Source organism: Oncorhynchus gorbuscha, linkage group LG18, assembly GCF_021184085.1.
Source record: "Oncorhynchus gorbuscha isolate QuinsamMale2020 ecotype Even-year linkage group LG18, OgorEven_v1.0, whole genome shotgun sequence".
Lineage (NCBI taxonomy): Eukaryota > Metazoa > Chordata > Actinopteri > Salmoniformes > Salmonidae > Oncorhynchus > Oncorhynchus gorbuscha.
The window spans coordinates 81,107,244-81,119,637 of NC_060190.1; the positions used below are offsets into that span (position 1 = coordinate 81,107,244).

Here is a 12,394-nt window from a genome sequence, read left to right on the forward strand (position 1 = left end):
CATAGTGTAGCAGTATAGCATAGTGTAGCAGTAAAGCATAGTGTAGCAGTATAGCATAGTGTAGCAGTATAGCACAGTGTAGCAGTATAGCACAGTGTAGCAGTATAGCACAGTGTAGCAGTATAGCACAGTGTAGCAGTATAGCACAGTGTAGCAGTATAGCACAGTGTAGCAGTATAGCACAGTGTAGCAGTATAGCATAGTGTAGCAGTATAGCATAGTATAGTATAGTGTAGCAGTATAGCACAGTGTAGCAGTATAGCGTAGTATAGCAGTATAGCATAGTGTAGCAGTATAGCACAGTGTAGCAGTATAGCAGCATAGCAGTATAGCAGCATAGCAGTATATCATAGTGTAGCAGTATAGCATAGTGTAGCAGTATAGCATAGTGTAGCAGTATAGCACAGTGTAGCAGTATAGCACAGTGTAGCAGTATAGCACAGTGTAGCAGTATAGCACAGTGTAGCAGTATAGCACAGTGTAGCAGTATAGCACAGCGTAGCAGTATAGTGTAGCAGTATAGTGTAGCAGTATAGCATAGTGTAGCAGTATAGCATAGTATAGTATAGTGTAGCAGTATAGCACAGTGTAGCAGTATAGCACAGTGTAGCAGTATAGCATAGTGTAGCAGTATAGCACAGTGTAGCAGTATAGCAGCATAGCAGTATAGCAGCATAGCAGTATATCATAGTATAGCAGTATAGCATAGTGTAGCAGTATAGCATAGTGTAGCAGTATAGCACAGTGTAGCAGTATAGCACAGTGTAGCAGTATAGCACAGTGTAGCAGTATAGCACAGTGTAGCAGTATAGCACAGTGTAGCAGTATAGCACAGTGTAGCAGTATAGCACAGTGTAGCAGTATAGCACAGTGTAGCAGTATAGCATAGTGTAGCAGTATAGTGTAGCAGTATAGCATAGTGTAGCAGTGTAGCATAGTGTAGCAGTATAGCACAGTGTAGCAGTATAGCATAGTGTAGCAGTATAGCATAGTGTAGCAGTATAGCATAGTGTAGCGTAGTGTAGCAGTATAGCATAGTGTAGCAGTATAGCATAGTGTAGCAGTATAGCATAGTGTAGCAGTATAGCATAGTGTAGCAGTATAGTGTAGCAGTATAGCATAGTGTAGCAGTATAGCATAGTGTAGCAGTATAGCACAGTGTAGCAGTATAGCACAGTGTAGCAGTATAGCACAGTGTAGCAGTATAGCACAGTGTAGCAGTATAGCACAGTGTAGCAGTATAGCATAGTGTAGCAGTATAGCACAGTGTAGCAGTATAGCACAGTGTAGCAGTATAGCACAGTGTAGCAGTATAGCAGTATAGCACAGTGTAGCAGTATAGCACAGTGTAGCAGTATAGCACAATGTAGCAGTATAGCACAGTGTAGCAGTATAGCACAGTGTAGCAGTATAGCAGTATAGCATAATGTAGCAGTATAGCACAGTGTAGCAGTATAGCATAGTGTAGCAGTATAGCATAATGTAGCAGTAAAGCACAATGTAGCAGTAAAGCACAATGTAGCAGTATAGCACAGTGTAGCAGTATAGCACAGTGTAGCAGTATAGCACAGTGTAGCAGTATAGCACAGTGTAGCAGTATAGCACAGTGTAGCAGTATAGCACAGTGTAGCAGTGTAGCAGTATAGCACAGTGTAGCAGTATAGCACAGTGTAGCAGTATAGCAGTATAGCATAATGTAGCAGTATAGCAGCATAGCAGTATATCATAGTATAGCAGTATAGCATAGTGTAGCAGTATAGCATAATGTAGCAGTAAAGCACAATGTAGCAGTATAGCAGTGTAGCAGTATAGCACAGTGTAGCAGTATAGCACAGTGTAGCAGTATAGCAGTATAGCATAATGTAGCAGTATAGCACAGTGTAGCAGTGTAGCAGTATAGCACAGTGTAGCAGTGTAGCAGTATAGCACAGTGTAGCAGTATAGCAGTATAGCATAATGTAGCAGTATAGCACAGTGTAGCAGTATAGCAGTATAGCAGTGTAGCAGTATAGCAGCATAGCATAATGTAGCAGTATAGCACAGTGTAGCAGTATAGCACAGTACAGCACTTGTTTAGTTGTTCAGCGTAGTATAGTGTAATGTAGCTCAGCCAAGGAGACTCTCCCTCTCAAATGTTGCTGCAAGCCAGAACATTCCAAGTGTCATAAATGCAAATAAGTGGGAGGATCTTCCAGTGTCTTCCTTGGTTGTTGGGCCGAGTCTTTAGTGGAACAGGTTGTCTGTATTGTGTTGGGACAGAGAGGCTACACACAACATCAACAGCAAGTGACAACAGCCCTGGGAAAAAAATAAAACCCCAGCAGGGGCCATGAGAAGACCAGTGGTGCCCTCACCACCACCAATACAGGAGACATGAGAAGACCAGTGGTGCCCTCACCACCAACAATACAGGGGCCATGAGAAGACCAGTGGTGCCCTCACCACCACCAATACAGGAGACATGAGAAGACCAGTGGTGCCCTCACCACCACCAATACAGGAGACATGAGAAGACCAGTGGTGCCCTCACCACCAACAATACAGGGGCCATGAGAAGAACAGAGTGGTGCCCTCACCACCAACAATACAGGGGCCATGAGAAGAACAGTGGTGCCCTCACCACCATCAATACAGGAGACATGAGAAGAACAGAGTGGTGCCCTCACCACCAACAATACAGGAGACATGAGAAGACCAGTGGTGCCCTCACCACCATCAATACAGGAGACATGAGAAGACCAGTGGTGCCCTCACCACCAACAATACAGGAGACATGAGAAGACCAGTGGTGCCCTCACCACCATCAATACAGGAGACATGAGAAGACCAGAGTGGTGCCCTCACCACCAACAATACAGGAGACACGAGTAGACCAGCAGAACCTCTCTCTCCAACCAAGGTGTACGAACCCGAGGAGACAACTGAAATAAGTAGGAGACATTCAGCAACTCTTGGGAGGACCATGAAATCAAATAAAAAGCGTATTTATTGTTTAAAATTTAAAACCAACACCTTAAGGCCTTTTTGGCCTTTATTTTGTATTTATTTTGGAAGGCCAGAATAGTGGCTCACCGATACACTACCATGCTCAGTTGACATGTTAGAGAGAAGGGCATGGTAAGGCAGAGAACAGCATGGTAAAGCAGAGAGAACAGCATGGTAAAGCAGAGAGAACAGCATGGTAAAGCAGAGAGAACAGCATGGTAAGGCAGAGAAAACAGCATGGTAAGGCAGAGAGAACAGCATGGTAAGGCAGAGAAAACAGCATGGTAAGGCAGAGAGAACAGCATGGTAAGGCATAGAGAACAGCATGGTAAGGCATAGAGAACAGCATGGTAAAGCAGAGAGAACAGCATGGTAAGGCAGAGAGAACAGCATGGTAAGGCAGAGAGAACAGCATGGTAAGGCAGAGAGAACAGCATGGTAAAGCAGAGAGAACAGCATGGTAAGGCAGAGAGAACAGCATGGCAAGGCAGAGAGAACAGCATGGTAAAGCAGAGAGAACAGCATGGTAAGGCAGAGAGAACAGCATGGTGAAGCAGAGAGAACAGCATGGTAAAGCAGAGAGAACAGCATGGTAAGGCAGAGAGAACAGCATGGTAAGGCAGAGAGAACAGCATGGTAAAGCAGAGAGAACAGCATGGTAAAGCAGAGAGAACAGCATGGTAAGGCAGAGAGAACAGCATGGTAAGGCAGAGAGAACAGCATGGTAAGGCAGAGAGAACAGCATGGCAAGGCAGAGAGAACAGAGAGAACAGCATGGTAAAGCAGAGAACAGCATGGTAAAGCAGAGAACAGCATGGTAAAGCAGAGAGAACAGCATGGTAAAGCAGAGAGAACAGCATGGTAAAGCAGAGAGAACAGCATGGTAAAGCAGAGAGAACAGCATGGTAAAGCAGAGAGAACAGCATGGTAAAGCAGAGAGAACAGAGAGAACAGCATGGTAAAGCAGAGAGAACAGCATGGTAAAGCAGAGAGAACAGCATGGTAAAGCAGAGAAAACAGAGAGAACAGCATGGTAAAGCAGAGAGAACAGCATGGTAAAGCAGAGAGAACAGCATGGTAAAGCAGAGAGAACAGCATGGTAAAGCAGAGAGAACAGCATGGTAAAGCAGAGATAACAGCATGGTAAAGCAGAGAGAACAGCATGGTAAAGCAGAGAGAACAGCATGGTAAAGCAGAGAGAACAGCATGGTAAAGCAGAGAGAACAGCATGGTAAAGCAGAGAGAACAGCATGGTAAAGCAGAGAGAACAGCATGGTAAAGCAGCAAGAACAGCATGGTAAAGCAGAGAGAACAGCATGGTAAAGCAGAGAGAACAGCATGGTAAAGCAGAGAGAACAGCATGGTAAAGCAGAGAGAACAGCATGGTAAAGCAGAGAGAACAGCATGGTGAGGCAGAGAGAACAGCATGGTAAAGCAGAGAGAACAGCATGGTAAGGCAGAGAGAACAGCATGGTAAGGCAGAGAGAACAGCATGGTAAAGCAGAGAGAACAGCATGGTAAAGCAGAGAGAACAGCATGGTAAAGCAGAGAGAACAGCATGGTAAAGCAGAGAGAACAGCATGGTAAAGCAGAGAGAACAGCATGGTAAAGCAGAGAGAACAGCATGGTAAAGCAGAGAGAACAACATGGTAAAGCAGAGAACAGCATGGTGAGGCAGAGAGAACAGCATGGTAAAGCAGAGAACAGCATGGTAAAGCAGAGAACAGCATGGTAAAGCAGAGAGAACAGAGAGAACAGCATGGTAAAGCAGAGAGAACAGAGAGAACAGCATGGTAAAGCAGAGAACAGCATGGTAAAGCAGAGAGAACAGCATGGTAAAGCAGAGAACAGCATGGTAAGGCAGAGAGAACAGCATGGTAAAGCAGAGAACAGCATGGTAAAGCAGAGAGAACAGCATGGTAAAGCAGAGAACAGCATGGTAAAGCAGAGAGGACAGCATGGTAAAGCAGAGAACAGCATGGTAAAGCAGAGAGAACAGCATGGTAAAGCAGAGAACAGCATGGTAAAGCAGAGAGAACAGCATGGTAAAGCAGAGAACAGCATGGTAAAACAGAGAGAACAGCATGGTAAGGCAGAGAGAACAGCATGGTAAAGCAGAGAACAGCATGGTAAAGCAGAGAGAACAGAGAGAACAGCATGGTAAAGCAGAGAGAACAGAGAACAGCATGGTAAAACAGAGAGAACAGCATGGTAAGCAGAGAGAACAGCATGTTAAAGCAGAGAGAACAGCATGGTAAAGCAGAGAACAGCATGGTAAAACAGAGAGAACAGCATGGTAAGCAGAGAGAACAGCATGTTAAAGCAGAGAGAACAGCATGGTAAAGCAGAGAGAACAGAGAGAACAGCATTGTAAAGCAGACACTCAACACGGGATGGGAAACGAGCTACATGATGCCAGGCCTGATCTGAATGATTAAAACACTTACCACTAAAGACAAAGGTACCTATTCACAAAGAGTCTGGGTAGTGGTGCTGATCTAAGATCAGGTCCCACCCCCAGTCTAATTCATTATAATCTATAGCACCAGTAGCAGTAGTGCTGATCTATGATCAGGTCCCACCCCCAGTCTAATTCATTATAATCTATAGCACCAGTAGCAGTAGTGCTGATCTACGATCAGTTCCCACCCCGTCTAATTCATTATAATCTATAGCACCAGTAGCAGTAGTGCTGATCTAGGTTCAGGTCCCACCCTGTCTTATTCATTATGAACTAAAAGACTAAACTGGTCCGAGATCAGCACTCCTACTCCAATAGTCTTTGTGAATAGCCTTCCATAGACTCCAATCTCTCCACACAGAACAACTAGCAAGTTGCAACTAGCAAGAGAACACTGCACACTGCCTACAAAATGAGGTGGAAACTGAGCTGTATTCCCTAATCTCCTGCCTAATGTATGGCCCTATTAGACAGACATATTTCCTTCAGAATACACAAGATATCTAAAATTGTGAATTCTTTGTGTAATAATTATAGTTTGATTAACTCCCATAGCTATTGGGTGAAATACCACAGTGTGACATCACAGAAGCAAGATGTGTGACCCGTTGCCACAACTAAAAGCACAACCCATATTTATGTTTATTTATTTTCCCTTTTCTACTTTAACTATTTGCACATCGTTACAATAATGTACATATACGACATTTGAAATGTCTTTATTTTTTTGGAACTTTTGTGAGTGTAATGTTTACTGTTAAGCCAATATTTACTGTATTATCTAGTTCACTTGCTTTGGCAAAGTTAAAATATGTTTCCCATGCCAATAAAGCCCTTAAAATGTCAATGAAAACACAGACCAACTCCCCTACAGAGGTTAGTCAAATTAAATCGGAAAGAGACAACTCTTCTCTCAGCAGCTAAATGTAAGTCGCTCTGGATAAGAGCGTCTGCTAAATGACTTAAATGTAAATGTAAATGATACTTTACTTACTGCCCATCTCTACTCCTCACTCAGTCTAGCCAGACTGCCCATCTCTACTCCTCACTCAGTCTAGCCAGACTGCCCATCTCTACTCCTCACTCAGTCTAGCCAGACTGCCCGCCTCTACTCCTCACTCAGTCTAGCCAGACTGCCCGCCTCTACTCCTCACTCAGTCTAGCCAGACTGCCCGCCTCTACTCCTCACTCAGTCTAGCCAGACTGCCCGCCTCTACTCCTCACTCAGTCTAGCCAGACTGCCCGCCTCTACTCCTCACTCAGTCTAGCCAGACTGCCCGCCTCTACTCCTCACTCAGTCTAGCCAGACTGCCCGCCTCTACTCCTCACTCAGTCTAGCCAGACTGCCCGCCTCTACTCCTCACTCAGTCTAGCCAGACTGCCCGCCTCTACTCCTCACTCAGTCTAGCCAGACTGCCCATCTCTACTCCTCACTCAGTCTAGCCAGACTGCCCATCTCTACTCCTCACTCAGTCTAGCTAGACTGCCCATCTCTACTCCTCACTCAGTCTAGCCAGACTGCCCGCCTCTACTCCTCACTCAGTCTAGCCAGACTGCCCGCCTCTACTCCTCACTCAGTCTAGCCAGACTGCCCGCCTCTACTCCTCACTCAGTCTAGCCAGACTGCCCGCCTCTACTCCTCACTCAGTCTAGCCAGACTGCCCGCCTCTACTCCTCACTCAGTCTAGCCAGACTGCCCGCCTCTACTCCTCACTCAGTCTAGCCAGACTGCCCGCCTCTACTCCTCACTCAGTCTAGCCAGACTGCCCGCCTCTACTCCTCACTCAGTCTAGCCAGACTGCCCGCCTCTACTCCTCACTCAGTCTAGCCAGACTGCCCGCCTCTACTCCTCACTCAGTCTAGCCAGACTGCCCGCCTCTACTCCTCACTCAGTCTAGCCAGACTGCCCGCCTCTACTCCTCACTCAGTCTAGCCAGACTGCCCATCTCTACTCCTCACTCAGTCTAGCCAGACTGCCCACCTCTACTCCTCACTCAGTCTAGCCAGACTGCCCGCCTCTACTCCTCACTCAGTCTAGCCAGACTGCCCGCCTCTACTCCTCACTCAGTCTAGCCAGACTGCCCGCCTCTACTCCTCACTCAGTCTAGCCAGACTGCCCGCCTCTACTCCTCACTCAGTCTAGCCAGACTGCCCGCCTCTACTCCTCACTCAGTCTAGCCAGACTGCCCGCCTCTACTCCTCACTCAGTCTAGCCAGACTGCCCGCCTCTACTCCTCACTCAGTCTAGCCAGACTGCCCGCCTCTACTCCTCACTCAGTCTAGCCAGACTGCCCGCCTCTACTCCTCACTCAGTCTAGCCAGACTGCCCGCCTCTACTCCTCACTCAGTCTAGCCAGACTGCCCGCCTCTACTCCTCACTCAGTCTAGCCAGACTGCCCGCCTCTACTCCTCACTCAGTCTAGCCAGACTGCCCGCCTCTACTCCTCACTCAGTCTAGCCAGACCGCCCGCCTCTACTCCTCACTCAGTCTAGCCAGACCGCCCGCCTCTACTCCTCACTCAGTCTAGCCAGACCGCCCGCCTCTACTCCTCACTCAGTCTAGCCAGACCGCCCGCCTCTACTCCTCACTCAGTCTAGCCAGACCGCCCGCCTCTACTCCTCACTCAGTCTAGCCAGACCGCCCGCCTCTACTCCTCACTCAGTCTAGCCAGACCGCCCGCCTCTACTCCTCACTCAGTCTAGCCAGACCGCCCGCCTCTACTCCTCACTCAGTCTAGCCAGACCGCCCGCCTCTACTCCTCACTCAGTCTAGCCAGACCGCCCGCCTCTACTCCTCACTCAGTCTAGCCAGACCGCCCGCCTCTACTCCTCACTCAGTCTAGCCAGACCGCCCGCCTCTACTCCTCACTCAGTCTAGCCAGACCGCCCGCCTCTACTCCTCACTCAGTCTAGCCAGACCGCCCGCCTCTACTCCTCACTCAGTCTAGCCAGACCGCCCGCCTCTACTCCTCACTCAGTCTAGCCAGACCGCCCGCCTCTACTCCTCACTCAGTCTAGCCAGACCGCCCGCCTCTACTCCTCACTCAGTCTAGCCAGACCGCCCGCCTCTACTCCTCACTCAGTCTAGCCAGACCGCCCGCCTCTACTCCTCACTCAGTCTAGCCAGACCGCCCGCCTCTACTCCTCACTCAGTCTAGCCAGACCGCCCGCCTCTACTCCTCACTCAGTCTAGCCAGACCGCCCGCCTCTACTCCTCACTCAGTCTAGCCAGACCGCCCGCCTCTACTCCTCACTCAGTCTAGCCAGACCGCCCGCCTCTACTCCTCACTCAGTCTAGCCAGACCGCCCGCCTCTACTCCTCACTCAGTCTAGCCAGACCGCCCGCCTCTACTCCTCACTCAGTCTAGCCAGACCGCCCGCCTCTACTCCTCACTCAGTCTAGCCAGACCGCCCGCCTCTACTCCTCACTCAGTCTAGCCAGACCGCCCGCCTCTACTCCTCACTCAGTCTAGCCAGACCGCCCGCCTCTACTCCTCACTCAGTCTAGCCAGACCGCCCGCCTCTACTCCTCACTCAGTCTAGCCAGACCGCCCGCCTCTACTCCTCACTCAGTCTAGCCAGACCGCCCGCCTCTACTCCTCACTCAGTCTAGCCAGACCGCCCGCCTCTACTCCTCACTCAGTCTAGCCAGACCGCCCGCCTCTACTCCTCACTCAGTCTAGCCAGACCGCCCGCCTCTACTCCTCACTCAGTCTAGCCAGACCGCCCGCCTCTACTCCTCACTCAGTCTAGCCAGACCGCCCGCCTCTACTCCTCACTCAGTCTAGCCAGACCGCCCGCCTCTACTCCTCACTCAGTCTAGCCAGACCGCCCGCCTCTACTCCTCACTCAGTCTAGCCAGACCGCCCGCCTCTACTCCTCACTCAGTCTAGCCAGACCGCCCGCCTCTACTCCTCACTCAGTCTAGCCAGACCGCCCGCCTCTACTCCTCACTCAGTCTAGCCAGACCGCCCGCCTCTACTCCTCACTCAGTCTAGCCAGACCGCCCGCCTCTACTCCTCACTCAGTCTAGCCAGACCGCCCGCCTCTACTCCTCACTCAGTCTAGCCAGACCGCCCGCCTCTACTCCTCACTCAGTCTAGCCAGACCGCCCGCCTCTACTCCTCACTCAGTCTAGCCAGACCGCCCGCCTCTACTCCTCACTCAGTCTAGCCAGACCGCCCGCCTCTACTCCTCACTCAGTCTAGCCAGACCGCCCGCCTCTACTCCTCACTCAGTCTAGCCAGACCGCCCGCCTCTACTCCTCACTCAGTCTAGCCAGACTACCTGCCTCTACTCCTCACTCAGTCTAGCCAGACTACCTGCCTCTACTCCTCACTCAGTCTAGCCAGACCGCCCGCCTCTACTCCTCACTCAGTCTAGCCAGACCGCCCGCCTCTACTCCTCACTCAGTCTAGCCAGACCGCCCGCCTCTACTCCTCACTCAGTCTAGCCAGACTACCTGCCCGCTGAGATGTATTTGCTGCTGCTTAATATTAGAAGCGATTTTCAACCAGACATAATTAAAGCTTGATTATGTGTTGAGACAGCCATGAGGAGTGACTGTAGGCCCAAGGGATAGGGTTGAAGGGTATGGATAAGGCCAGGGTATGGCAGGATAAGGGTAAAGCCAGGGTATGGATAAGGCCAGGGTTGGGCAAAGGTAGGAGAAGTGTATGGCTAGGGTTGGGCCAAGGTAGGCTCGGGGTAACGGGTAGGACCGGGACAATACCATAATTGCGGATTTCATTAGTATCGGGCAAGGAAACCAAAACAGGAAGCGGATTTAACTTCTTTAGGAAAACAGCCCATATGTTGTCAACAAGATAATCACATTTATGTATTTTCCAAGCAAGAGCGAGGGCGTCAGGGCCAGGGATTCAAAGCCAGGGAGTCAGGCTAACTTACGTTTCTCATCATCCGCATACACTAACGACGCAGCTCTTGACAGAACATCCAAGGGCCTTTCCATTCTTCACAACAACCTGAAGAAGAAAGATCAGATTGATTTAGAATGCAGCAATTTTCTATCTATATCTGACTGCATGCTTATTCAATTTTTGAGCTCTACCCTTAGACTTGGCAGTGACGTAGTGTCCCCCGTAAGTGACAGAACACTGAGCCAATCCCGGCACAACTTGAGAACATTACCAACCCCTAAGCTCTGTATTTTCTACTGGCTGCCCCACCACCACAAAAGGCACTGAGCTCGGCTGAAACACTTGCATTTTGGAGATGCCTTACTCATGAAAGGAAAATAGACCATGTTTGCATGTGGCTTTATTATTAACGCAATTATTATTATTTTTCTTACATTGTTTGCAAACTGATGTGTAACACCTATTAATGCCAAAATAACATGCAAAACAGGCAACACAAAAAACGAAAAAGGTGAACAAAAGTGGGGCTCTACCTTCCCTGTATGGGGGGGAGGGGGTCACTACTGAGCAGGACTAAAGGTAAGCGGTTTCAGAATTGACATTTTTTTACTAGAATTGACTGATGGTGAGATAATGTTGTTGCTAACGAAACTGAACTCGGACCAGATCAGAGAACGGAGCTCCTCAACTACCCGGGAAGAAGACCACAGTAGGCGATAAAGGAAGTTGAAGTCTATCATAGGAATGGAGATATTTCCATGGAACTAATAATGAACACAGGACGGAAGATTTGAGATATTTGTGGCAATACTTTATAGGCTACATAAAGCGTAAGACTTATTTTTGCAGTTTCTTTAACTTATACTTAGTTATACAAACAAGTAATGGTACTGTGTATTCGCCCATATCAGGAAATCATTAGTCACAATTAATTTAACGTCGGAAAACGTTTGTTTTACAACTGAAAGTAGATCGGGGCAACGTTATCCAAATCCCAACAACTGCTACGCAACACAAGAATGCATGCAATGTTGCTACAACGTTTCCCCGTCACAGCGAGTAGGACCGGAGCCAGTCGCTACAGTGTACATACCACCTTCCTTACTGCGCCACTTTGGAAATCTTCGCCAATTATATTCGCGCCGATAAACAATTCTGAAGAACAATCCTGGTGCAATTTCAACCCACAGGAAGCGAAACGACACAACTGAATTGTTTCGTGTCCGATGCCAGTGAGAAACAATGCCTTGGTAATGGTTGAACACACTTGGGAAGTTCGTTGTTAAACGGAGGGTGAAGAATGATAGAATTGTCTTCCTAGCAGGTGGTGAAAGTGGAGACTTCTCATTGGTCGTGCGCCACGAAATGATATCAGCATAAATGATGAGCGCTACATTGCATCACATCCTCTGCAGGTAGAGTGAAGTCAGAGAAAAGTGGGACGTCATACACAGTTTAATCCTGATGCGTATGTTTATTACGCCGACAGGTGAACACTATTGGGAGTTTGAGCGGAAAGGATATGCAACTGAAAGTCAAGGAGGAGTGAAGTCAGATGGGGCAACAGCCGAAAGTCGGACACTAATGTCGTTTTTCCGGCATGAAAAGGCTCAGATCGGAATTATAGTTTCAAAAAACAAATAAAACAACACCTCGCGCCTCTCCCCTATGTGACCTACTGGTTATGTGAATGTACTGACACGTGTAACTGATAGATATACACACATACACAACCTACATGTTACTGTTTTTACACGTGTGTACATTGTGAAGTATTTACTCTGTAATGTATTTTTTTATGATGTGTCAGACCCCCAGTAAGACAAGCTGTCTCCATTGTCGTCGGCTTCCTAATGAATCTAATCAACCGTTAACATGGTGGTGTTGCCATTGTTTATTAAAAAAAACATGTTATTTAATAAGGTCGAAATAAACACATGTCCAACCCTCATATCACACTCACAAACTGAAATATATGTTTGTGTTTACAATCAGTTAGTGGGAGAGAGCCTCAAATATCACATTCATTTCTGTACTGAACAAATGCATACCTGCACCATTCAAGTTG

At 48.3% G+C, this 12,394-nt stretch overlaps 1 protein-coding gene across 1 annotated transcript in view; it reads right to left on the reverse strand.

Annotated features, from left to right (window-relative positions):
- LOC124004070 (transcription cofactor vestigial-like protein 4) overlaps positions 1-11,670 on the reverse strand; it is a 95,075-nt gene extending 83,405 nt beyond the window's left edge. The window contains exons 1-2 of the mRNA XM_046312847.1: positions 11,420-11,670; positions 10,355-10,431 (exon numbers count right to left, since the gene is read on the reverse strand). Coding sequence (XP_046168803.1) covers positions 10,355-10,418 — 64 coding nt within the window. The 5' untranslated portion in view covers positions 10,419-10,431; positions 11,420-11,670. The remainder of the gene's footprint in view (positions 1-10,354; positions 10,432-11,419) is intronic.
- Between the last annotated feature and the right edge of the window lie 724 nt (positions 11,671-12,394).